The following is a 26,970-nucleotide window of genomic DNA, read 5'->3' on the forward strand; positions in this document are numbered from 1 at the left end:
TTGATGTCAGATTTCCAAATGAAAGGGAGATGCTGACACGGTACTGCAGCTCCCATGCGCCTGTACCACTACGCACATGAGGGGTGTGTGGGCCAGCAGCCCCCACTCCTTAGCGGTGCTTTCCCAATCCCCACACAACCTCACGTCTCTCCTCTTTAATTAAATTTCCTCCATAGCAACTGTAGCCTTCCACTCCAGAAAAGCAGCTGTCTTTTTAGATAAACCCATGTGGGGGGTTCGCCTCCACAACCAGCACCACCCCTGGCACAGAGATGGTTCAGCCCCAGCCTTAAGTGGCTTGTTGGAGCATCCTCTAGGTACCAGTTCTATTTAATTAAGGTCCACCCTGGAAGAGGTGAGGAGGGTACTGGGGAGACGCCAGGGTGGAGTCACCGCTTTGGTGGTGGGAAGGAAGCAGAAAGGTGCCGTGTGAAGAACACCCACGCCCTTTCCTCTACCCCCACACTCAAGTCCAGGTGGGGAGAGAGGACCAGAGTCTTCCTCTCTACGCCAGATCATCGGAACACACCCAAGGCTGAGAAAAACCAACAGGCACCCACATTTACACCCCCATCTCTTCATTCCCAACAGGGATCCAAAATAAAGGTCTGTATTGGGGGAAAACTCCATCAGCTCTGAGGTGGGGGGTGGAAGGCGGCTCCTTGCATGCAGGGAGGGAAGATTAGGATGTCTGGCATATGGAACCTCTTCAGGGCAGAGACCTAATGTTGATGGGCCTATGCAAATGTTTAATTTTTTTTTCTGATCAGCCAGGGATTTGAATGACCATTTTGCACTATTCTGACAGTGTTATAGATTTTCTTCTTGTTTGTATTGTGTGGCACACACTGCCTTGTGTGAACTGCTAGTCTATAAATGCTTTTCTATATAAATAAAATGTGGCAAGAGAGTAGACAAAAGAAGGAGGGTGTGAGTAGCTGTCATAGCTTTGTGTTTCCATGGTCTACTTGCTTGGATTGCTTGGGTTGGGGGTGGGGAGTGGAGGAGGAGCAGATGGAAATAGAAATAGAGGAAAGGGCTTTTGGGCAGAGATTCCTTCCCCCACAGCTATGCCAAGAATAGGGGAACCAACAAAAATGTGAAATCATAGTGGGGGTGCTTGAATTCTGATGCCAGCCTTTGGAACTGCCATTTGTTCATGCTTCATAGCATCTCCCTGCCTGATATAGCTTTTCTGCACTCCCCACCCCTCGCTTTTATTGTTTGCATCTACTAAGAAAAGAAAAAGGAAGGAAAGATATGAGGGTGGGGCAGCAATTATTATTATTTAAATAAAGGTTTGGGTAGAGCTCACAGGGTGAGTATTTGTTCTCATGGAAGGTGGGCTGTAAAGGGAGGAAGTGAGATAATGGGGAGAGCTTCTTCGTCTGGAAAGAAAGAAAGAAAATAATGTGGAGAAATTTAACCCTCATATAGCATTCTTTCACTACAGGAATACTGTATAGGAAACTGCCTTATACCAAGTCAAACCATTGTTCCATCTGGCTCAGTACTGTCTAGCTACTCTGACTGGCAGTAGCTCTCGGCAGGGCACTGAAGCTATGGCCCAACTTGAGCTATGAACCTTCGTTTTAATATCACTAGGGAACATAGGAAGCTGCCATATATCATGTCAGATCACTGGTCCATCTACTTCAGTATTGTCTACACTAGCTGGCAGTGGCACGCCAGGATTTCAGGCATGGGTGGAGATGCTGGAGACTGAACCTGGTTCCTTCTGCATGCAAAACAGGTGCTTGCAACTGAGCTATATGACCTGTCCCCAATACTCCTTGACGCCTGCTGTATACTTGGCATATAGGCTGAGGCCCCAAAGGAAATGTCTTAAATTGAGGACACATGTGACTGAATGGAATGCTATCCTGGAGTGGCTTAGGTCAGTGTTTCCCAAACTTGGGACTCTGGCTGTTTTTGGACTACAACTCCCATCAGCCCCAGGCAGCATGGCCAATGCTCATAGCTGATGTGAGTTGAAGCCCAGACTCCAGAAACTTCTTGAGGGGCAACAGGTTCCCCATCTCTGGTTTAAGGGCTTTCCTCTCAGGGTGAGCTGATGTGATGCCCTCCAGAAGGTACTGGACTACAGCTCCCATCATCCTTGTCCACTGGCCATGCTGGCTGGGGCTGATGGGACCTATAATCTGACTACAAAGTCTGGATAACATCATGTTGGCTTTACAATCCACCTTGCCACTAGCAGGGGTCCTTGTGTCGCCCATCCCAACAACCCCCTTGCAATGCCCTCTGCAGTCACTTCATTTGGCAGACTGTGAAACCTTTTTAAGAAAAGGAAAGACAACTGCATTGGCTGGCTACCAGGGCTTTCAAACACCAGGAAAGCAAACCCCAAGGCCTGAGCTTTTCTCCCTATATATTTTGGGGTCGGTGATAGGGTTGCCAGACTCAATAGAGGACAGGACTTCTGTGCCTTTAATTGCCCTGCTCTCTTGAGGTTCCGGTTTCCGCCTGCAGGAATGGCGGACCTGTTTTCCATCTCTCTGACCTTCGTAAGGAATTTGGCGGTTGCTAGGGGAGTAAATGGCAGCCCCCTACCCTCTCCGGGGGTTACGGAGAGGGGCCGCTGGCCCGCGATGCCCCCAGACCCACTCCGACTGTTTTTGGAGTGGGGGGAGCTTGGGCTGAGCACTTACGAGGGCCAGGACTCCCGGACGCTAATCTGCATGGCGGGGATTTCCATGGTTAAAGAAGATAATTAGGCTTAAATCTATGGACATACTTCAGAAGGAGGGGAAGAAGCGCTGTTTACTGCTGAGAAATTTATGCTGCTGAAAGGAGAGGAGTCAAAGATTGTACTGCATCTGGAAGAAGGATTGATGGGGACGGAGCGATAAGGGAAGCGAGTTTTTATTTTTTTTTCCCTTCATATTGTTGCCTCGTACCTTCCCGGACGCGATGTCCTGGCTTGTTTGGAGTGAAAGAGAAGCAAAAGACTGTGTGAGTTGAACTTTATAACTGTTGTTACTGAGCATATTTTTTTAAAGATGTGGAGTTGCCGATGAGAAAAGCCTCCCCCTAGTTGGGCGGAAGGAGTTCTGGACGCGCTCGGAGGATTTATGAGTTGTGACACACTTTAAATTGGAGCAGCGACCTGAAGCTAAGTTCAGCTATAGGGCAAGGAGATCTATTAATTTACCAAGAGTTTATGGTTTGATGTTTGGGTCTCCTGCCTGAAAAAGCTGTAAATTCTATAATGATCGTGAATCTTCATGGCTATGAGAGAAAGCGAAAGTGATTTGAGCTTTTTGAGATGGCGCTGCTTCGGGCTGCTTCGACGCAACAAGGAGCTCCATTAAGAAGATTTATGGGGAGGCTGGACTGATTAACTCACACAGGAGAAAGAACATCTGTGAAACGTTGTTTGATATTTATCTCAGCGGCTGGGAAACAATCGGATGAAAGTGGAAAACATCTATGTGACTGTAAGGGGAAGATCTGGATTATTATGAACTTGGAGGACGATTTGAACTTTAGAAAAAAGACGGCAGTGGACAGTTGCGAGGAATTCCCAATTTCTTGAAGCATGGGAACCCAAATAAAAAATTCTTTAGATGATTTGGCATAACATTCGGTTTGATTGATATATATATGTGTATAATTTGAAATATTGAATGTGATATAATTGGTTTTAATTGGAAAATTAATAAAAATATTTTTTAAAAAAATTGCCCTGCTCTCTTTTGAGTCTGGAAACCTTAAAGAGAAACCAGCAGACCCTTTGCTTGGAAATTAAACAAAGGGTCTGCTGGTTTCTCTTTAAGGCTCCCAGACTCAAAAGAGAGCAGGGCAATTAAAGGCACAGAAGTCCTGTCCTCTATTGAGTCTGGCAACCCTAGTCGGTGAGGGAAAGTAATGTTGCATTGCTCCCAGAGACAGCCTGTCCTTTTCTTCTTGTCCTCAGGCCATTAAAAATACAACCACCAGATTCCTGGTTTAGATCTTGGCTTAAATCAAGACTCCTTCGTCTGAGGTCTGTACCTCTCTTCCTCAGGCCAGGCCTAGGTTATTGCTAGAACTCGCTTAGTCCCCATTGTCTCTAGCTGGGATGGGAACAGTCCCTGTCTGGGCCTAATAAGTTTAGGGTTGCCAGACTCAATAGAGGACAGGACTTCTGTGCCTTTAATTGCCCTGCTCTCTTTTGAGTCTGGAAACCTTAAAGAGAAACCAGCAGACCCTCTGTTTAATTTCCAAGCAAAGGGTCTGCTGGTTTCTCTTTAAGGTTTCCAGACTCAAAAGAGAGCAGGGCAATTAAAGGCACAGAAGTCCTGTCTGAGTCTGGCAACCCTAAATAAGTTGCTGCCAGTCAGGGTTGACAATACTTTTACAGACCTCTGATTTGACTCAGACCTTATCCGCACTATATATTTATAGTGCTTTTATACCACTGCAGACACAGCTCCCCCCAAAGAATCCTGGGAGCTGCCATTTGGTTAACAGTGCCAAGAGTTGAGGGAAAACACCCCATTCCTTTTGCAGAGCTACAATTCTCAGCAAGATTTAATCTACCCCTGTTCCTAGGGAACTCTGGGAACTGAAGTGCCCTGAGGGGATTTAGGGGTCTCCTAAGAGACTACAGTTCCCAGGATTCTTAGGGGGGGGAGGCCATTGCTGTTTAAAGTGGTATAACATGGCTTTAAATGTATGGTGCAGATGGGCCTTCAGAATAAGGCTGTGTTCTGTGTTCAAATCCCTCAGCCATGATGTTCACTGACCTCAGGCCAGTCACTGTCTCTCAGTCTGTCTCACCTCGCAGGGTTGTTGTGAGGATAAAATGGGGGCAGAAGATAACCGTGCACACCACCTTGAGCTCCTTGGAGGAAAGGTGGGATATCTAGAGATTTCTGAAATATTAAGCATGATGATGATCATCATCATAATTGTATCCCACCCATCTCGCTGGGTTGCCCCAGCTACTCTATAAATGTTTCTAAATAAATCAATAAGGTGACTCTGGGCTAGTCAGACACTCTCAAACCCAAACCTATTTGTGAGAATAAATTGAAGGGAACAGCTGTGTGGCAGCAGGGGGGGGGGAACAGTTACACCGACAGAAATCCTATCAGCGCTATGTCTGTTAAATTCAGTGGGGTTTACTCCCAGGTACAGGACTGCAGCCTTTTAAAACCTTTTTATTTGTTATTTTAAAGCAGAGGTGGGGAACTTGAGGTTCTCCAGATGTGCTCACTGGCCATGGATGCTGGGGCTGGTGGGAGAGTCCAACAGCAGCTCAAGGTCTCCTCAGCTCTGCTTGAAAGCGGCGCTTGGAGTCTGCAGAAGCAACACCTCCTTCTGGGAGCCTTTTCTCCCAGTCCCGAATTGGAAGTGCAGGATGTGTATTGATATTTGGGAATGGCACTCCGTATGTGCTCAGAGGCACTTCCACCAGCACAATTCAAAGTGTTGGTGTTGACCTTTAAAGCCTTAAACGGCCTCGGCCCAGTATACCTTAAGGAGTGTCTCCAACCCCATCGTTCTGCCCAGACACTGAGGTCCAGCACCGAGGGCCTTCTGGCGGTTCCCTCATGGCAAGAAGCCAAGTTACAGGGAACCAGGCAGAGGGCCTTCTCGGTAGTGGCACCCGCCCTGTGGAACGCCCTCCCATCAGATGTCAAAGAGATAAATAACTACCTGATATTTAGAAGACATCTAACTTCAGGGAAGTTTTTAATGTGTGACATTTTAATGTATTTTTAATCTTTGTTGGAAGCCGCCCAGAGTGGCTGGGGAAACCCAGCCAGATGGGCGGGTTTCAAATAATAAATTATTATTATTATTATTATTACTATTATTATTACTATTATTATTACTATTATTATTACGCTCCAGGGATGGGGAACCTGTGGTCATCTAGATGTTTGGGCCCCCAAAGTACTTTAAGGCCCACCTGATCCCTCATGCTCCCTCTTGATCGCTGAGGTGTCAGATGGGTCATCTGTGTTGCCCCCGAGGTTTGACTGGCTTTTAACAGAGGACGACCATGCCTGCTCATTTCTAGACATCTTTTAAAAACTGTTTTCCCCAGACAGGTCTTTGAAGATGCTTTGCCAGCCACTTTTTCCTAATGCGTTTGATATTCTCATTGCAATACTGTGGTTCTTTTTGTCTGTATGCTGCCTAGTGATATTTTATATGAAAGTGTGGTTTATAAAGAAAGAAAGAAAATGTTGCTGGACTACAACTCCCATCATCCCTGACCATTGTCCATGCTGACTCCATGGGCATTGGAGTCCAAAAAAATGTCTAGAGGGCAGCTAGTTCCCCTTGAAGCTTTGACCTTGAAAACAGGTCCAGGTTAAAGCTAACAGCTTCTTGTTTAAAAGAAGCCTTGACAGGGACTGGTCAAGTGCCAGGAGTTTGCAACACCGCTCCAGCCCTTATCAAGATTAACCGGATGCCCCATTTTCATGACAACATCACAACTGGATCTTGTCGATTTCCCAATCATGCTCCCAGTGGCACAACATCTGCTTTGCATGTGCATAAAATCACAGGTTCGCTGATCAGCATCTCCAGCTCGGTCTGGGACCGCCCCTTGCCTGAAACCCTGGACAGCCACTGCCAGTAAGTGTAGACATACTGTGCTAGATTGAGCAACGTCAATAAGACAGCTTCCTATGTTCCATTGTTCAAAGTATTTGCATTTCAAACTCTCCCCTGCCAACCCTATATTTAACAAGCACTCACAGGTGGAAAACTAGGTGGTGTAAGTAGGGTATATAATTCCTCTGGATTATAAAAAGATGAATTGGAAATTAGGTATGTGGCAATTTAGGGGTGGGCCTCCTTAGCTGTGGCCCCTCATATGTGAGCTGCAATTTGTTCAGGGGTGCTGAGTTGTGTTAGGAGAAACCCTTGTTCCCTTCCCAGAGCTGTAATTCTGAGTTCCCTGGTTAGGATTGCAACATTTCAAAAGGTAAAAACCTTGCCTAAGATCTAGGACAAAGCACTGCCTTTCAGAAATCCGCCCCCGCCCCACTAGACATCAATTCCGCCTTTTAAATCCCGGTAATGTCTGGGAAAATCCATTTGATATAAGTGGCAGAGAGCAAAGAATGGAAGGAAAAGAAGTACAGTATTATATTCTCACTTGAAGTTTTACAAAAGTATGTAAATGCTTTAGATACTGTTTCAACGCGAATGGAAACAGCTAAGAGTACAGTTGACAATTAAGGGATAATTTTGGGTAATGGATTGTAACTGGAGATAATGTAAAAGGTTTAACGCAGTACAGTAATATTAGAAGCTAAGGTCGCATCAACAATGGCGAGTGGGAAGTCATTTAATTAAAATTGTATAAATTTGGTATTGATTTGTATTAATCAGTGAAGATTGGGTTGAAATTTGGAAAATCAATAAAAATAATTGGCAAAAAAAAGTCTGAGAAAATATGGATGAATGGCAGCCCTAGATTGATTGTAACACTGCTCTGAGAATCGTAGCTCCATGAAGATAATTGAGTCTCCTAACAACCAGCAGCACCTTCAACAAGCTACAGTTCCCATGATTCTATTGGCAAAGCCATGGATGTTTAAAGGGGTATTATAGTGCTTTAAATTAACGATGTAGATGTGGTATTTCATGTTATTCTACTGCCAGGCAAATAAATGTTTATTTGCATAGGATTTTACCAGGTAACGTAGGGACCCTACCAGGCGGCCTGTTTATTGAGGATGCTTCCTAAATTGCTTTGCAGGGAGATGAGATGATATATGCCAGGCATCCCCAAACTTTGGCCCTCCAGATGTTTTGGACTACAATTCCCATCTTCCCTGACCACTGGTCCTGTTAGCTAGGGGTCATGGGAGCTGTAGGCCAAAACATCTGGCGGGCCGCAGTTTGGGGATGCCTGATCTATGCTATTTAACAAGCATTCACTCATTGGTTGGGAGATTAGACGATGTTGCCTCAAAGCAAGTGTCATCCTATTTATTCCAGGGCATCTTCCCATTCCTTTCTTTATCACAAAAAGGCTGTTCTTTTGTGGAAGTGGGCTTATTGCCCAATATCTCCCAAATCATCTATAAGTGCACGACCCGGATTTGCTGTTATGTGAACTAATCTTGCCCACAAATAGAGACAGTCTCAAAATGCCCCCTACATTCATGGTGTGATGTTTTCAACCTGTTGCGTTTCATTCTTATGCTGCTGCTCTGTTCAGGTTTAATTTCCATGCAACTCTGTATTTTGTACTTGCGGTTCATCATCCCTGTCATAGGCTGGCCTGACAGTGTTCACTGAAGGATGGGCTTTAAAAATGCTGTATTAAAAAATGACAAAAAAAACCCCATGGGCCGCTTTACAACCCCAGCTCATTCCAGATTAAGTTGTGACCAATCGGGATGTATAAAAAGTGGGTTGGGAGGGAGGAGAGCACTTTGGGCTGGATTGGACCAAAAATTCATCCAGGTCAGGATCCTGTTTTTCCAAGTGACGCCATGAAGCTACCAAGCAGGGGCAGGGCAGCATGCACACCGTACATTTAAAATATATTTCCCTCCCCTCCCCCCTAAAAGAATCCTGGGTGCTGTAGTTCATTCAGGATGCTAGGAATTGTAGCTTTGTGGGAGGTAAACTACAGTTCCCATGATTCTTTGGGGGGTGCCATGTGTTTCTAATGTATGGTATATACACAGGCCATACAGGCAATGGCCTCCTGCTGTTATTTGGCCCCCATGAACTGGTATCCAGAGGTAGAGTGCCTCTGAACATGCAGGTTCCATTTAGTTACTAAATAGCCCTTGAAAGACCTTATCTCCTTCATACATTTGACCAGGCACAGGCAACCTTGGCTCCCCAGATGTTTTGGAACTACAACTCCCATGATCCCTGACCAATGGCCCTGTTAGCTAGGGATCATGGGAGTTGTAGTTCCAAAACATCTGGAGAGCCAAGGTTGCCTGTGCCTGCATTTGACCAATCCTCTTTTTTATATTAAAAAAAAACTCATCTAAAATAGGGTCCACAGTGACACCCAGTGTTTTTATAGTATCTTTTGCTCCATGATTTCTGTCGCAGAATCCTCATGAAGGGCGAAACTCCAGTAAACAGCACTATGAGTATTGGGCAGGCCCGGAAGATGGTGGAGCAACTGAAGATTGAGGCCAGCATGTGCAGGATAAAGGTAGGAAATAGGAGGAAGGGGGCCAAAAGGGCAGTAGATTACTGCTTCCCCCATTGGGGTCAGGTCGTGTGACACACACACACCGCAAATGCTGTTGGACTCCAGCTCCCATCATCCCCGGCCATGCTAGCTGGCGCTGATGAGATTTGTAGTGCCAGCCACTCAAGGGCCACAGGTGGCTGGCACTACACCACCCCTTCTCATTTATAGCAATAGAGCATCTACTTTGCATGCAGAAGATCCTTGACATCTCCAGGCAGGGCTGCGAACATTCCCAGTCTGAAACCCTGGAGAGCTGCTGCTAGTATTGGGATAGATGGGGGAAATGACCTGGCATTCCACATTTGGAAAATCAGTAATAAAAAAATCCCCCCCCAAAAGACCTGGTGTTTATTTATGTAGCACTATCACTACATGTAGGGGCGCGGGTGGCGCTGTGGGTTAAACCACAGAGCCTAGGGCTTGCCGATCAGAAGGTCGGCGGTTCAAATCCCCGCAATGGGGTGAGCTCCTGTTGTTTGGTCCCAGCTCCTGCCAACCTAGCAGTTCGAAAGCACGTCAAAGTGCAAGTAGATAAATACCGTAGGTACCTCTACAGCAGGAAGGTAAACGGCGTTTCTGTGCGCTGCTCTGGTTCGCCAGAAGCAGCTTTGTCATGCTGGCCACATGACCTGGAAGCTGTACGCCGGCTCCCTCGGCCAATAACGCAAGATGAGCGCCGCAACCCGAGAGTCGGTCACGACTGGACCTAATGGTCAGGGGTACCTTTACCTATCAGTAGGCATGTGGCACCTTGCAGAGGAGGAGGGAACAGGTTCCTGCCCCAAGGAATTTACAATCTAAAGGTGGCAAGGGCCACAGTAGAGCAAGCCTGCTGGATCAGGCCAAATGCTTATTTAGTCCTGCATCCTGTTCTCACAGTGGCAGACCAGATACCCCAAAGCCCACACTCAACCACTTCGCTTCGGAGCATCTGTACAAGTCCATGTGTCTGTGTGCGCGCTCAAGGACCATTGAATCAAATAACCCCTTGTAGTTTTTGACATGTGCGAAGAACGTGAAGTCGCTGCCCGTTTGAGGAGGGTGAACAGCGGTTCGGGCAGATCTCTTCCCCTCCCCACCCTTGAGCCCTGAATTGCTAGGAATGCAGCAAAGCTGCTTTCTGGTCACAACTGCAAGCAACGCATGGCTTGCCCAGATGCACCCTCATGTGGTGAGAACGAGCTTTTACTGAGCTGTATAGTCAGAAAAGGCCCCTCGGCAGGAAAGCGGTAGATAAACACAACCGGTAACCAAACAAGCAAATAAATTTTTTAAAAGATCAGCAGTAAAACACATGCCTGGCATGCAGAATGTACCAGATTTCGCAGCAGGGCATCTCCAGTTAAAAGGATGAAAGAGCCTTCTCTGCACGAGATCCTATGAAAGCCCCTGCTGGGCTGGATCAGGGCAGGGGAACCTGTGGCTCTCCAAATGTTGCTGAACTCCAACTCCAATTATCATCCCTGGCAACTGACCATGATTGCTGCGGCTGATGGGAGTTGTAGTCTAGCAATATATGGAGGGGGCACCATCGTACCCTTCTCCTCCATTCATTTGTCCAATCCTCTTTTAAAGCCATCTAAGCTGGTGGCTCTCACTGCTGCCTATGGAAGTGGGTTCCATAGTTTAGCTGTATGTTGTGTGAAGAAGTAACTTCTTTTATCTGCCCTGGGTCTTCCAACATTCATCTTCATTGGAAGTCCCCAAGTTCTACTGTTATGGGGGAGGAAAGCTTTTCTCTATCCGCTTTCTCTGTGCCATGCAACATTTTATAAACTGACATCAGAAGGCTGGAGTTTTCAACTCTTTCCCCCTTCCCTCGGCAGGTCTCCAAGGCTGCTGCGGATCTGATGACTTACTGTGATGCCCACGCCTGTGAGGACCCTCTCATCACCCCTGTGCCCACCTCCGAAAACCCGTTCCGAGAGAAGAAGTTCTTCTGTGCCCTCCTCTGAGCTATGTCTGTCTCCCAACCTCACCCCTTTGGGCCCAGGGGGCCAACTGGGCTGCTCAGATTCCCTTCTCTCCCCTGCCCCATCCCTCACATCCTCCAGTCCCGGGACACCCTTATCACTGCTCAGCGTTGAATTGGGTTTGTGCAGGAGAAGGCTGCAATGTACCCCCAAGCCCAACTTTTGGCTGTTTTGGGGAAGGGGTTGGCAGGGCAGTTGTCGAGGTTTCCACTTTCAATTTCCCCCCTCCACAATGTGTCATTGCAAGGCTAACTTCTCCATACACTTCAACCGAGCACAATTCAAACTCTGCAAGTGATATGGATACAGCGGCCCCTCCAGTTTCCTTCTAAGTGGACCACAGTCAACACAGGGTGGGAAGAAGGCACCCATTCTCCTCAAAACGAGACCTAGAGGTATTAACTGCCCCCTACTGTATGCCCAATCTATGAATGGTTTTGCTACAAACTGCCCCCCCCGTCCCACCCACCCCACCTATTTCAACCAAGTTTTGGTCCTTATGGCCAGAGGGACTGAAAAGTTTCACCCTCCCCGCAAAAAAAATTCTACCCAGGGGGGAAAAGAGCGAGGGGTTTTGATTTCTTCCAAAACAGGCCGAGGCGGCTTGTGCCACACACACCTGCCCAACTCACACTGTATCAGAGAGCACAGAAAGTAATAAAATTAACTGGAGCCACTCAAGCTGGGCTGGAGTGGTTTTGAGATGGAGAGGTGGGGGTGCCTGTGCTAAGGGGTCAGGGGAGACCTGTGGCCCCTGCAGCTGTTGTTGGACTCTTAGCCTGAGCAGCCAATGCTAACACAAGAAGTGGCCCTGTACTGGGTCGAACCCAGTGGTGGCTGGTGCCCATCGGGACTGATGGGGTGGAAGGCAAGGAAGCCCAACAGGAGGTTCGACCAGAGATAATGGCAGGCGGAGCCAACTAACTCTGGAGCAAGACGACAAAATCAAAAAGAAACTCTGGCATGCAAGGAGGTGGTATGGACGGACTCTTGGTTATCAGGGCTGCAAAACTCTGGCGCCAGGTTTGCCCAGGGCATGTGCGCAAGAGTGTGTCAAAAACGTGAAAAAAAATGGGACCACTGGAAACTTGGGGAGTCCGAAATGTATTCCTCTCCCACCTGCTGCCAATTGGTTTCAGGGTCTTCTTTGAGCTCGAGAATAAATGTAGTTGAAAACGATGACACATGCTGCTCAAAGGCTCCCCCAGGCTGGTGCCCTTCAGACATTGCTGGATCGCAAATCCCGTTGGCTGTCCCTTAACGTCTGCCAAACTGGCTGGGGCTAGAGGCCAGGAATAAATGTCAAAATGCAACTTCCACCATCCCTGGGGCCTTGGGGCATGCTGGCAGTAGGGGGTGGATGGGAGTCGGAAGCCCAAAAGGTTTCAAGGTCACAAGATTGGCATCAAAATTAGGTTCATCATACAGGATGGGTAGGGAAAGCTGTTCAGCCTGAGGGCTACCTTGTTTTGGGGGGCGGGGGACGGACAGACACACATGCCAGAGGTGGGTGGAGCCAAAGGCAAAGTAGGTGGAGCAATGTGGCTGTTTCTATAGAAACCCGTGTCTATCCTCCAACCAGACAAGAGGAATAATCAGAACTCATGGACATATCCCATTTAGGCAAAAACACTTAAGAGTAGCACAAACCCAGGCAGGTGAAAGGCGTGGCCTGAGGAAGAGTCCCACAAGCCAGACAGGCCTGGAGGGCCATTTATGGCCCACAGATCTGAGTTTGTCAGGCCTTTTCCTGCCAGGAAATGCTCCAGAGTTGGCAACATTTTGAGCTAGAAAAGTGTGTGTGTCGCGGGGCATGAACCCTTCAACACAACTGGTACAAAAAATAGAGCAGTCCCGGCCTGGCGTTTCCTTCATGATTCAAACCATTCATAAAATAAACCACTGTTCTTTATTGCTAATTTCTGTGCACAGTGAAAATTGGCAGACACGACAATGCCCTGAAAATTAGAGCCCCCCCACTGGGGGCAACACTGTGACAAAGGGAGCTTTCTAACACTCCCATGCGCACACGCAAAGGCAGGAATACTTCATTGGGTTGGGAAGGTGTGGTTGTGCAAGTCTGTGCTGAGAACGCTTTGGTATCTAGTCTATCGGGCCTGTGAATCTCCACTTTTATCGTTGGAAAAAAATAAAAAAAGAATAGTCAGAATTCTAGTCCCTGTGAACACTCGAATTCATCCCTGGGCTTCTGATGATTATAGGCAGTGTTCCTGCACATCAACGCAAACCCCAAGCCCTGCTATCAGATGGGGAGGTTTGATTTGCATAGTTATGTCCAATCACGGAAGGCAGGATGTTAAATGCAAATTGCTAAATCTTTTGGGAAATTCCCCATAAAACCAGGTGAAGAGAAAAGATAAGAGAGAAGGCAATGGCAATGTTATTGGACGGAAATGAGATGCAGCACGTCATTGGCTTACACACGTCCCCTCTACCCCCCTCCATCATGGATGGAAACTTCTGATCCTGCTTTTTGATGAGCTGCAGTTTGTTGTTTCACCTGAACAAAACTGACTGAAGTTAACACCTAGCTACGGTTTAGGGTTCAGGTGTCATGCTAAACTGTGGCTGATCAGAAACAGTGAAAGAAGCAAAAGCTTTCCAATCTCTGTGGCCACAGCAGAAGAGCAGACGGGAGAGACGGGGGCGTGCATCCAAGGCTTCCTGTAGCTCTTCAACGCTTGATAAACCGTGGCTTGAATTTGGCCACTGTCTTCAGTGCAAGAGGACAGCAACAGGAATCCACACTCAGAGCGAACAGAAGTTAACTGCCCCATTTCTGGGAATTGCTTTCTGCTACGAGGGGATGTCCTACAATTTCGGGGGACTGTGTCCTTGCCCATCACAAGACACAGGAGTACCGAGGCTGCCAGATGCGGAACGGCAGCGGCCCCTGTGAGAGAGAAGAACGACCAGAGGCAGAAGGGGAAAGCGGAGTGTGTGGCATTAACCAGCCTGGAAAGAAAATGAAAGATCTCAGAGGCAGCAAGTCTCTGTTACGCTGAGGCTACAAGCCTCCGTAGTGGGAAAGGAGGTGAGGAGTGCTCTAAGCTGAGTGAAGGTGGTGGGAGGCTGGCCTGTGGGGCGGGAAGATCCCCATATTTCCCATGTGCTGATTGGTCCGTGAACTGAGTATAGCAGTGACAAGGGGCAGTGCCTGTGGTTGCCGCCTCCTCCTTCCAAGACGTGAGCTCTGCTCTGTTCCGCTGCCATCCTCAGAAGAGCTTGATGATGGATCTGCGCGATTTCCCCACTCCAATCCACTTGACTGCAAAACAGGGGAAGGGGGGGAGGTGTTGAGAGAGAAAGGTATTTATTTATCCAAACAGGATATATATACACACACACACACACACACACACACACACACACACACACACACACACACACAACTGGCCAACATAAAATATAAAACATACATTAATAGGACAGATGAAATCAGATGTTTAATAACAAGATGGCCATTCCACCACCACCCCTTCACAATAAAGGATTGCAGCCAACGCGTATTCCTGCCCAGATATATTGAAATTCACAGACATGGCTAACTGAGATCCATTAATTTCGAGGGGTTTACATTAAGAAGTAAAATACATTAAAATACGCGTCAAATTCACACGTCTGAGCAGCCTCGCTTAAGCAACAAACAAACAAATGGAAAGATTTCAGACGGTGGAAACGCCACAGCGAAGGAGGTGCTTGCCCATCATCAATGGGCAGGGAGTTCCAAAGTGTGGGTGCTGGAGAAGTTCCATTTGCATTGGGCCACTGAACTCACCTGGCAACCCCAGATAATCCTCAATGAAGCGGATGTAGCCCTGGGCCTCGGGGGGCAAATCACCAAAACTGCGGGCCTCCTCGGTGCTGCACCGCCAGCCTGGCAGCACCTTGTATTCCACGGCCACTTTGTTGAGGAGCTCCTGGTTGGCTGTGGACGTCCGTGAGGGTGGGGGAAAGAGAAGCTCTTGTTAAATTTGGGTATTCTGGTTTTGCTTTGAGTTGTATCTGGGCATTCTTATTCATTACTTGTACCTGGGGGTTGCTCAGAAGTTTCAAGAAACAAAAAAATATATCAGTGTGGTTTGGAAATCGGCAATTAAAATGAGCGTCATTCCGAAAGGTACCTTGATCTCCGGAATTATCAGGCAAAATCTGGTTGAAATCAGTGGTTTTGAAAGGTTCAGCCCATTCCAAATGGCATGCATCTGGAGACCTCTTATGGCACTGGGTTGCAGTCAATGCTAGTCCTACTCATGAGGAAACCCATCCTATGTAGGTACAACCCACTGTAACCAAATATGGCATGGGTGTTCCTGAGGTCAGGGAGCAAGTTTTCATCTACATTTGGACACAACTGGATGCCAATTTGAATGACGATGGTGGGCTGAACCTTTCAGAACTGCACTTGTTTTTGTTTATTTGAATTCTTGAACAACTCCAAGGAACAGACTAGCATAAAAATGGTAAATAAGGAACTGAGCATGCTGCCTCTGAAACTGAACATGCAGCTATAACAGTCCTTGGTAGACCTTTCTCCTCCATTAATTTGCCTAACTCCTCCTTAAAAGCTGTCCCAAGCCAGTGGTCATCTTGTGGCAGTGAGTTCCGTAAGCTAACAATGAGTTATGTGAAGCATTCCCTCCCCTTGAGTCTTTCTGAACCCACACTCTCAGCGAAACCTGTTTTTCTCTACACCAGCCTCTGCCAACCAGGGACTCTCTAGCTGCTTTGGATTACAATTCCAATGAGCCCCAGTCAGCACTCCTGTGATGGGAATTGTAGTCCAAAACAGCTGGAGACTCCAGGACACTCCTCACCAGTTTCCTCCTGTCTTCTGAACCGAAGGAGAGAACCCGTTAGGGGCCAGAGTCCAGTAACATCTGAAGGGCTGCAGGTCCCCTGTCTGAGGCCTACCTAAACTGCAAAGGCTAAAACAGCCTCCCTCCCGTTGCTGACTGGCCTACAGGCTACGCCAGAGGTCAGCATTTTTTTTTCAGCAGGGGCCTGGTCCACTGTCCCTCAGACCTTGTGGGAGGCTGGAGTATATTGGGGGGGGATGATGCAAGAGCACCATGAGCCCCAGCGGCTGCTTACCTGTGTCTTGCGAGTGGCAGGGGCTGGCGGCAGCAGCAGCATGAAAGGCGCGCAAAAGGGCTCTGGAGAGGGGCTGCTTAAAATGGCGGCCGCTCGAGCGCTGCTGCTGCTGCTGGCACCAACAAAACCCAGCCCCCTTCCTCCTCTAGGCAGGGCGGGGAGAAGCCAGGAGGAGGGAGGGAGGAGGTGCTGCCGGCGCCGTGTGAGGGAGAGGGAGGGAGAGGGAAAGAATGCACGCGCGCTGGCAATCCAAGCGATTTCTGGACTGTCCGCGAGCCGGATCCAGAAGGCACTTGGGCCTGATCCGGCCCGCGGACCTTAGTTTGCCTACTCATGTGCTGCTAGGCCCACAGCATCACCTGGGAAGTAGGGAATGCGTTTCTCATTCAGCCGGTACTCCACGCCCACTTTGATCTCCTCGAAGGTGTCCAGGATGTCCAGCTTGGTCACAGCTAGGCTGTGGAGCAGAGCAGAGGGCGACAGTTACAGGGTTATGAACCAGGTTCAAGAGATGGGAGCAGCTTTCCATTCACAACAGGGGCAGGCAATGCCTGTTTGCCACTGAAGGCCCTAGATCAGGCATCCCCAAACTTCGGCCCTCCAGATGTTTTGGACTACAATTCCCATCATCCCTGACCACTGGTCCTGTTAGCTAGGGATCATGGGAGTTGTAGGCCAAAAAATCTGGAGGGCCGCAGTTTGGGGATGCCTGCCCTAGATGGGTGGAAGACTGGGGGGCTGTGTGCCTATGGGCGGGGCCCGGGGTGGAGGTTGGGTCATTCACACACAGCCATTAGCACGCATGGATGTGTCAGGTGTTCGACCCTCACTGTGCAAATGATACGCCCCTCAATGTGGGGCGGGGTCAAGAATGTGGCGGTCATACCGAAGGCATCAGAGGACCATGTGTGCACCTTACAATGAACCTTTTCAGTTTTGGATTCCAGTGACACACTACAAAAAGTATAAACTCCTCTAGAACCCCCCACCAGCACCTTTGACAAAACCAGGGCTGGGCAATATCCTGTTTTAAAGCCATCCAAGCTGTTAGCCATCACTGCTTCCTGGGGCAGTGCTTTGTTGAAGAAGAGCTTTGTTTTATCTGTCCTGAAATTTCCAAAGCTCAGCCTTGCTGGATGTCCCCGAGTTCTAGCACTGAGAGAGAGGCTTACGCGCTAAATCCATTGATCATGTGGGCGTATTTCACCAGCACGAGATCCAGCCAGCCACAACGGCGCTTCCGGCCTGTGGTGACGCCAAATTCCCGCCCCCGCGACTGCAGCTCCTCGCCGATCTCCTGGAAGACGGGAGAAAAGCATCAAATCACCCGTGGGTAACCCAGTCTCCCCCTCTGCTGCAAAGTCTTGCTCCTGTTCTGCCCCCACGGCCCCCCAGGGGAAGACTCACATTGTCCTGTTCGGTTGGGAAGGTCCCAACTCCGACACGGGTGGTGTAGGCCTTCACCACGCCGTACACCTTGCCGATGTAATGTGGGGGGATGCCGAGGCCGGTGCAGACCCCTCCCACGGTGCAATTGGAGGATGTCACAAATGGGTAGGTACCTGGTGGGGAAAGGAGAATCCTCACAACGTCACTGAGCCAATTGCGGCCTGTAAGTAGCGCACGGAACCTGTGCATTGTCTCCAATGAATGCCACTTTTGCAACATACATTTAAAGCATTACGGCTTCCCCAAAATAATTATGGGAGTTGTCGTTTGTTAAGGGTGCTGAGAGTTGTTAGGAGGCCCCTATTTCCCTCACAATTTAACGGGCAACCCCTCTTCCCGGGGACCTCTGGGAATCGTAGTTCTGCGAGGCAGTGGCATAGTGTGGGTTGCCAGTGCCCGGGGCTACGCCAAGGCGGTGGGTGGGAGGGAAACGGAGTATGCCTGCCTAACAGCCTTTGTATCACCAACAGCTGCAGAGATAAGGAAAAAGAGAGTATTTTCGTTGTCTGGAGAGGCAACTTCCTGGTTTGCACAGAGAAGCCGTTTCCAACGGAGCCCAGCGATGGAAGCACACAGCTGTATTGAGGCAGCACTTGGTATACTGAAATTTTGCACCCCCGAACCATTTTGCACCTGGGGCAACCACCCCAGTGTGGCTATGCCACTGCTGTGAGAGGAATAAAGGTTCTCCTGCATTCAAAATGTTAAAATGAGGATGCTTACCAAAATCGATGTCTAAGAGTGCAGCATTTGCTCCTTCGACCAGGATCTTCTTGGGTGGGCCGTGCAGGGCCTTGTACATGAAATAAACACCGTCCTTCACCAGTGGGCGGATCCTCTCGGCATAAATCTGTCGGGTTTTGATTTTTTAAAAAATGAGCTGCAGTTTTGGGCTCAGTCGAAGAAAGTCTAAGTTTAAGAAAGTCTGAGTCATGCACCCAACACTCAGCAAGGATGGTGCCTGCCTGCTCTCAATCGGGAGGGAGTTCGATAGGTTTGGACCCATTGCACTGATGGCACAGCTTCTAGTAGTTACAAGCAGCACCTCTAAGCCACAGGGGGCACACCAACAGAGACTACCCCAAAGATCTCAGTCATCAGGCCGGGATATAAGGAGTCAGGTGGTCCTTAAGATATCCTAGACCTAGACCCAAGCTGCTAAGCACCTTGTAGATCAGGCACCCCCAAACTCGGCCCTCCAGATGTTTTGGAACTACAATTCCCATCATCCCTGACCACTGGCTCCTGTTAGCTAGGGATGATGGGAGTTGTAGTCCCAAAACAGCTGGAGCGCCGAGTTTGGGGATGTCTGTTGTAGATGAACCTGGCTCAGTAACACACAGGCAGCCAGGGCAAGCTTTTAAGCAACTGAGTCAATATGTTGTCAGTCTAGCTGCAATATTTTGCACGAGATGGAGCTTTTGGACCAGGCGTAAGGGTAGCTCCACATAGAACACAATGCAATAAAATCACGAATCACCGCAGGCAGGCTTTCCCAGTAGTCATGGACCTACCCCCAACCCAATAATCACCTTCAATTGCTGCAGCTCAGCCTCCGTGTCAATGTTGAGAGCTGGGTATGTTGTTTTGTACTGCTGGGCCAGGACCTTGAATCTAAGAGAGGGAGAAAGATTGCTGCTGAGTCAGTTGCACTCCCCAACGATCGCCATTGTCATTTATTTCCGAGCTACCTTTCCATCATTAAACCATGCTCGAGGCAGCTTATAACACCAAAAACAACATGGTGTAGGTAGGCTATACACCGCCTTGCCATTATTTTATGATTGAAAACAATATTAAAAACAATTTAGAACAACTTAAGAACAATAGACAAATGAAAACTTCTCAGCGGATTTACGGCGCAGTTAAGCAATCCTCACCCGTAATCTACAATAATGCCTAACAACAATCTCTTCCACCCATCAACTCACTTCTTGGAAAACTCGTTAAAATCCGCCAGGAGGTCACAGATGCGTAGGCCGGTTCGGGAGGCCTTGGAGGAGTACGCTGGACCAATCCCTTTCTTGGTGGTGCCAAGGCTGAAAAAAAAGTAACCAGAGGGGCACATTACTTTTCACAGGAGCAAGCAGTATAAGCCGCAAGGATGAACCCCCCCCCCATCGCGACCAGTTCTAACTTTGATTTTTTAAATATACATTAGGAGTCAATTTGTTTCTCAACAACATTGTTTTTCTTTGTGCTGATGTGGGCTTTGAGTGCGGCATCCCTGGCCGTGCCTGAAGACTGCAGGAGTCACCAACCTTTCTGGGCCAGTGGGCACATTTGGGATTTTGAGAGTGTGTCATTGGTGCCAATGACAAAATGTGGCGTAATGTAAAATGGCTGCCGCAGGGTGTGGCATAACACAAAATGGCTGCTGTGGGCGTGTGGCGTAACGCAAAATGGCTGCCGTGGAAGTGTGGAATAACACAAAATGGCTGCTGTGGGGTGTGGCCGAAAAAGGCACAGGGCAGCAAAACTGTGTAGGCATGCCTCCCATTCATAGGAAAGATGCAGCTACAATAGCCACCCACGCTCACCATAGCTGCCAAGTTATCCCTTTTTAAAAGGGATTTTCCATTATGCTGAATAGGCTTCCTCGCGAGAAAAGGGAAAACTTGGCAGCTATGACGCTCACTCAAAGACAGAAGCTCTTTGCACCTCTCCTTTATTCAGAATGGCATCCAATGAAATGTGGGAATGTTTTAAGGTTAGGAGATGTTCTATGTAGGGGAGGCTCAGCCACTACAAACAGGAACTGAGTAGGAAGGGCAAAACGTCTCTCAAATGTTGTGGTTTTTAGAGGAGGTATTTACAGAGACATTTTGTGGATGCCGCAGAAGGTACTGGAGGACACCTGATGGCGACATCCAATGAGGACTGGGTTTTATACAGAAGAACATGGCATTCCATATGCAAACATTGGGGAGGACTGTAGCTCAGAGGCAAAGCATCTGCCTGAAATCCTGGACAGTTGCTGCCAGTGTCAGTGAAGGCAATTCTGAGCTAGAGACAGTTCCCCATCTTCCTATACGTATGTTTGCATTTTATAACAGTTAGCTCAGCTTATTTGGGGTTGGGAGGGGAGAGAGCTCTGTGTGTATTGAAGATGAGGGAGTAGCAGACTGCTATGGAGCAAAATGGAAGCAAACTTTGGCCAAGGAACTCTGGTTCAAGGTTTAAACAGGCCTGGGGTGCCTTGTTCTGAGGGAAGAAATGTCTGTGACTGCGTGGGCTCTGGAATGGGAGAGGAAGAGATGCTGACTAGGCTTTAGTTGAGCTGAGATCATGTACCACCGGGAAGAAGATGCATGATCTGTTTCTCCTTGGGCCTAGCAGGTCTGAATGACCTTCACGACGCCCAAGAGAATACTTCAGTCCCCGAAACAATGGAAAACTATTCCTGCAGGTTTCTGCCCCTAGGCTTGTCATTTGTCAGTACAAAGCCGAATCTTAGTGAGCAAAAAGAAGGTGACAAGAGAAAAGATTGTATCAGGAAAATGGGGAGACGTAGATGCATAAAAATGAGATGTCACCTCAGTTGTCACAGCTCACTTCTGCACCTCCTGTGCTTAATTTTACTTTTGTATAGCCTCAGTTTTGCTGGTAAATATTTGCTTTAGAGCTCAACTGGTCTTTTCCCTATTTTCTTTGAGAGAAAAAGGGATTTCCTGTTTTGAGTGTGTCCCTCCTTCAGATTTTGCAGCTACTCCTTGCCTTTTTTTTCTGAGCCAGCCTTTGTGGGGGGGCTCATGAACAGTTTTTGTCACATACACATCACAGATTTAATGCGTGGAAGGCAGGGAGGCTAAACAGTGACTGGAACCACAACTGATGACAGGTGGAGCCAGAGCTAACGAAAGGCAGCACCAGCTAATTCTAGCTTTGTCCCCCATCTTTCTCTTCCTCCCTGCTGAGTTTTACAAGGGACAATATGGAGACTCAGGAGGAGGAAGAACCTGGTAGATGGGCCAACCCCCCGGCCTGGTTTTAGGTAAGAACAGAGGGTTGGCTGGGGGCAGACTGAGGTAGGTGGGGCAGCACCCCATATGCCTTAATGGACCAGCCTCCACTAACATTGAGATGGGACTTCGGGGCCTCTGCTCTGAAAGACCAGCAACTTTTGACTCTACCTGTCCTTGAAATCTTTCCTTTTCAGCTGGTCATTATAAGAACTCCATAACTAAGAAATAATGTACTGAGTTTGCTTTCCTCCCTCCCAAGCTCTTTTGTGTTTGTGTCTTTTAGATTGTGAGATGAGAACAAGGACTGTCTTTTTCTTGTATCATATGGATTTGTAAAACTGCCCTGGGGGTCCTTTCAGCTGAAAAGCAGGGAAACGATGCTTTAAATAAATAAACAGGCAAGTTTCATAGTCTTGAGCCCATGCTAGATCTGTGGCAAAGCTCAAATGTATATGCGATAACAGGAGACCTTTGCAACAGCAGTATTACCAAATACCAGTGTGGCCCAAGGGTCACTGTTTATTTTAAGCATGGGTGGGGGACCCGTAGTCCTGCAGATGTTTCTGGACTTCAACTCCCATCATCCCTGGCTATTGGCAATGACAGCTTGAGCTTATGGGACTTCTGGACTACAACTCCCATCATCCCTGACTATAATAATAATAATAAATAATAATAATTTTTTATTTATACCCCGCACTCCCCAGTCAAAAACCGGGCTCAGGGCGGCTGACACCAACAGAACCACAATAAAACATAAAAACAATTAATTAAAATACAGATTAAAATACAGTATTAAAATTTAAAGTGCAGCCTCATTTCAAGTAGGCCATAAATCCAAGCCATGGGGGAGAAAAACACAGGGGTCAGGCTGAGTCTAACCCAAAGGCCAGGCGGAACAGCTCTGTCTTGCAGGCCCTGCGGAAAGATGACAAATCCCGCAGGGCCCTGGTCTCCTGGGAAAGAGCGTTCCACCAGGTTGGGGCCAGTACTGAAAAGGCCCTGGCTCTAGTAGAGGCCAATCTAGCCATCTTATGACTCGGGATCTCCAGAATATTATTATTTGTGGACCTTAAGGTCCTCCGCGGGGCATACCAGGAGAGGCGGTCCCGTAGGTACGAGGGTCCCTAGCTATGTTGGCTAGGGCTGATGGAAGCTGGAGGCCAAAGGATCCACGGTCCTGCCCTAGAGGACAGAGTGGCCACAGAGACAGAAAAAGACTCCCCTCCGCCCGCCAAGGGCCATGTCATCTGACCGGGCTCCCCACTGTGCAAACAGGCATGCGTCTCAGCGCGGCCCTGCTTTGCTCTGGTGGGGTTTGGGGTCATTCTGGCAGTGGCAGGGGCTGGTCCAGTGCCCACGCACCCCCTGCCCGGCACACATGCCCATGCCCACCCTGGGCCCCAGCAACCAATGCTACGCCACTGAGCCACACCCCCAGCACCCTCCTTACTTCTTGCCAGCCTGCAGCTGCCTTTGCTGTTCCTGGATTCCATCCACAGCCTGGTGGAAGTTGAAAACTGGGGAAGGTGCAAGATGACAGATACGTCAGTCTCTTTCTAACTGCTATTTCACTACCACCACCAAATTCCTCCCATTCCTCAGGACAGGGAGAGCTGACACTCACCCAGATGAGCACGGTCGGAAATCACCGTCCGAGACTCCCAGCCTTCTAGCCCTGTGGAAACAGAACGGCTTGCGGCTTTAAAACATTTCCATCTCTTAGCTCAACAGGGCTTTCTATTAGTGGACTTTCCATCAGTCCACCATGGAAAGCCAAATATAATACAGAAGGGACAAAGGTGTGGGCTGTACCATTGCCTTCCAGCACATCTCACGCACACACTTTTCCCTTTTCCCTTCCCTTCTTTAGATCAGGCACGGAGGGAACCTCACATTGTTGGGAGGGGGGGTGTGTCACTCACCGGACCCTTTCTTAAGATTCTTCTCCGCTTCCTCAAAGAGTCCTGGCAAGTGGATGACAACACCGTTGCCTGAAAGGGAAGACAACCTCTCGTTTATTTATTTAAATTTTAAATGGTTCGTATGCCTCTCGGTTCATTTGAAAATCTCAAGGCAGTTTTACAACCGAAATTAAACCGACAAATAAAGCATTACAAAATACCCAAATTAAACATTTCAGGCCAGGCCCAGATCAAATGTAAAATACGCACTTAAAAAAAGCACCATGGACAGAAAAACAAAATGTTCTCCTGAAGATAAAAACATAGCACTGACAGAGTGATCTCCTTAGCGCTATGTCAGATTCCCCCCAATAGGAATATCTAACTTGATGGATGTGCCATCTCCTGTCTTCAGCCACAAATACAGTGGTACCTCGCAAGACGAATGCCTCGCGCAACGAAAAACTCGCAAGACGAAAGCGTTTTGCGATGTTTTCGGTGCTTCGCAAGACGAAGTTTTCTATGGCCGCGCTTTGCAAGAAGTTTTTCGGCGTTTTGTTGTTGGTTTTTTGCCGCGGCAAATGGCGCTTCACAAGACGAAAATCTCGCTAGACGAAGTTACTCGCGGAATGAATTACTTTCATCTTGCGAGGCACCACTGTACACACAAATGCCACGGACCACCTGAATGAAGCTTGCAAGCCACAGTTTGGCTAGATTGGCCTCAACTAGGGCCAGGGCCTTTTCAGTATTGGCCCTGACTTGGTGGAACACTCTCTCACAGGAGACCAGGGCCCTGCAGGATTTGACACCTTTCCGCAGGGCCTGCAAGAAGGAGCTGTTCCGCCTGGCCTTTGGGTTTTGATTTGGGCCATTTTAAAATGAGGCTGCATTTTAAAACAATTTTAAAGTTTAAATTGTGTTTTAATCTGCATTTTAATCAATTGTTTTTCTTTCTTTTACGTTTTATTATAACTTTATTGATGTCAGCCTCCCTGAGCCCGGCTCTCACTGGGGAGGGCGGGATATAAATAAAAAAAATTATTATTATTATTATTATTATTATTATTATTATTATTATGGAACCCAAATTGATCTTTGGGCAATCCCACAAAGAACAACAGAACCACTTCCTTCCCATCTCTCTCCTAGGTAGGGCTATACTTTATACTGGTTCAGTCTCTCATGCCGAGTGGTGTCTTGCAACTTTGAAGCACACATAATCCTAACCCCAAGCAGCCAAGTGGAAAGAAAGGTAGGGTTCTGGGGGGAAATCCCTGTCTAGGGACACAAAGAGAAAAAAGGTGAAACTGCAGAAGGAGAACATCCACTGTGGGGAAGGGAAAGAAGTCTATGCAGGGTCAGACCCATCTGGTCACAGCAGGGATTTGAACACCCCCCCCCCCAAATCTGCCCCCTCACTGCACCCGATTTGGCTGCCTATCCTAATCATGGCAAGCACACAAGAATCCTTACCAATGAACGACGTGGCATTGTGGTTGATAACCCCACTGGGCAAAAGGTGGAAATCATATTCAACCGAATCCACCACAACGGTATGGCCTGCGTTATTGCCACCCTGCAGAGACACACATTGTTACAAAAAACAGCAACACTTAATTGCCGGTGTTTTTAATTTGTTAACAGCCTTAGGGTATGGTTAATTGGGAGGCAACTAAACAAACAATCCACTTTTGAAAAGTGGATTTTCTGAAAAGCGATATATAAATGTGTAAAGAAACACACACAAACCGCAAAAAACTGGGTTGTGTTGTTATAGGAGGGGGATTTGTTTATTTTGGTAGCAAAATGGAATAGAAATATTTCAGGTTTTTGAAGGGCTATCACAAAGCAGATGGACCAAACTGATTTTCTACTGCTCCAAAATGAGAAACGTTCGGATCTACAAGTACTGCTGGACTACAACTCCCAGAACCCCTGACGAATGACCATGCTGGCTGGGGCTGATGGGAGTTGGAGTCCAGTAATAGCTGGCGAGCCAGTGTCCCTGTTCTAGGATAAGGCAGGCAATATTTGGCTCCCCAGATGTTGCTGAACTACAGCTTCCATCAGCACCAGCCAGCACAGCCAACAGTAATGGGTCCTGTTTGTTAACAGCGTCTCTCTAGAGGGCCAAAGGTTCCCCAACCGGGTTCAAATTACAAGGAAGGACATTTGAACTAAACTTTAGGGTGAACTTCCTGACATTACAAAGCCTTGGAAAGTGGTGGTCTATCCTTCATGCTAGAAACTGGGTGTCCACCTCTCAGGAATGCCTCAGGCAGATCATTTTAAGCTTGGAAAAAGAATCCTGGGAACTGTAGTTTACCTCTCAAAGAGCCACAATCCCCAGCACCCTTAAACAAACACAGTCCCCAGGATTTTTCTTGGGTGTGTGCTTTAAATGGATAGTGTGTGGATCTGAGGACCCTCCACCCAACTTTAGGATCCTAAACCAGGGTCGTGGAGGGAAAGCTGTGTCCCTCCAGGTGTTTGCTGGACTCCAGCTCCCGTCATCCCCAACCGCTGGCGTTGCTGGCTGGGGCTGATGGGAGTTGGAGTCCAACAACACCTGCTTGCCACCCGAGTCCTAAGCAAGACCCTCAACACCACCCACCCCCACTTCACTTGCAGGCTCTCTTCTCGTCTCTCACCTGGCATCTGCAGACGAGGTCCGCGTCGAGGCTGAGCAGGTCGACCACCTTGCCTTTCCCCTCGTCCCCCCACTGCGCCCCCAGCACCACCGTCACGCGGTTCCCCTGGGGTCCGGACCCGGAGGGAGCTGGGGCCGCCCCAAGTCGGGGCCGCTTCTCCTCTGGCCCGTCCCCACCTCCGCCTCCATTCAGCAAGCTCCCGGGGGTCGCCGCGCTCTCTGTCCCCGCCATGTGCAGCAGCAGCGGCAGCAGAAGTAGCGGTAGCAGAAGTAGCGGTAGCAGGAGAGGAGACGGAAGCCAACCCTAACATGGCGCCGCCCTAGGTGGCCTCAGCGCCAGCACCCAACATGGCGGAGGAAGGCTTAACGACCAGCCACGGCCATGGCCCCGCTCCGCCATAATGAAATGAGCCCATAGAGATATGAAGGAAAAAAATAGAGGCAGGGGGGGGGAGAGAGAACCTGTGAGCCGTTAGGACTCCGACTCCCATCAGCCCCAGCCAAGAGGGCCAGCGGCCAGGGATTATGGGAGTTGGAGTCCAGAGTAACAAGATGGAGCTTCCTAGTTCTTTTTTTGATGCTTCTCGTCTTTGTATTATAAAATATAACTGAAAGTAATAATAAAAATATGATTGATTAATAATAAGCCCCCGCCCCTCACCCTAAGGTTCCAGAGCGGGTTACAATGAAAGCACATTAAATACAGTTT

The 26,970-nt window shown here is 48.4% G+C and overlaps 2 protein-coding genes across 2 annotated transcripts; one reads left to right on the forward strand and one right to left on the reverse strand.

Moving 5' to 3' along the window:
- Nucleotides 1–355: 355 nt before the first annotated feature.
- On the forward strand, nucleotides 356–11,856 carry GNG3 (G protein subunit gamma 3). The gene is made up of 3 exons (XM_035099413.2): nucleotides 356–606; nucleotides 9,055–9,160; nucleotides 11,029–11,856. The coding sequence occupies exons 2-3, from the start codon at nucleotides 9,062–9,064 to the stop codon at nucleotides 11,155–11,157; spliced, it is 228 nt and encodes a 75-aa protein (XP_034955304.1). The 5' UTR covers nucleotides 356–606; nucleotides 9,055–9,061; the 3' UTR covers nucleotides 11,158–11,856.
- A 1,209-nt stretch (nucleotides 11,857–13,065) lies between these two features.
- Nucleotides 13,066–26,583, reverse strand: LOC118075742 (adenylosuccinate synthetase isozyme 2). The gene is made up of 13 exons (XM_060269566.1): nucleotides 26,263–26,583; nucleotides 25,085–25,187; nucleotides 23,630–23,698; nucleotides 23,332–23,382; nucleotides 23,158–23,224; nucleotides 19,671–19,778; nucleotides 19,272–19,353; nucleotides 18,463–18,589; nucleotides 17,698–17,852; nucleotides 17,463–17,587; nucleotides 16,650–16,747; nucleotides 14,975–15,124; nucleotides 13,066–14,464 (listed from the first exon to the last, which is right to left on the reverse strand). The coding sequence occupies exons 1-13, from the start codon at nucleotides 26,491–26,493 to the stop codon at nucleotides 14,412–14,414; spliced, it is 1,419 nt and encodes a 472-aa protein (XP_060125549.1). The 5' UTR covers nucleotides 26,494–26,583; the 3' UTR covers nucleotides 13,066–14,411.
- Between the last annotated feature and the right edge of the window lie 387 nt (nucleotides 26,584–26,970).

This window comes from Zootoca vivipara, chromosome 17 (genome assembly GCF_963506605.1).
Source record: "Zootoca vivipara chromosome 17, rZooViv1.1, whole genome shotgun sequence".
Taxonomy (NCBI): domain Eukaryota; kingdom Metazoa; phylum Chordata; class Lepidosauria; order Squamata; family Lacertidae; genus Zootoca; species Zootoca vivipara.

What these genes read in the sequence shown, in the direction of transcription:
- GNG3 (XM_035099413.2), top strand. Translation starts at nt 9,062, where the DNA reads ATGAAGGGCGAAACTCCAGTAAACAGCACTATGAGTATTGGGCAGGCC. An exon ending in CCAGCATGTGCAGGATAAAG is followed by an intron (nt 9,161 to 11,028) that starts GTAGGAAATAGG and finishes TTCCCTCGGCAG; the next exon opens with GTCTCCAAGGCTGCTGCGGA.
- LOC118075742 (XM_060269566.1), bottom strand. Translation starts at nt 26,493, where the DNA reads ATGGCGGGGACAGAGAGCGCGGCGACCCCCGGGAGCTTGCTGAATGGA. An exon ending in TTCCGACCGTGCTCATCTGG is followed by an intron (nt 23,225 to 23,331) that starts GTGAGTGTCAGC and finishes CACCTTCCCCAG; the next exon opens with TTTTCAACTTCCACCAGGCT. An exon ending in CAGCTGCAGGCTGGCAAGAA is followed by an intron (nt 19,779 to 23,157) that starts GTAAGGAGGGTG and finishes CTTTTTTTTCAG; the next exon opens with CCTTGGCACCACCAAGAAAG.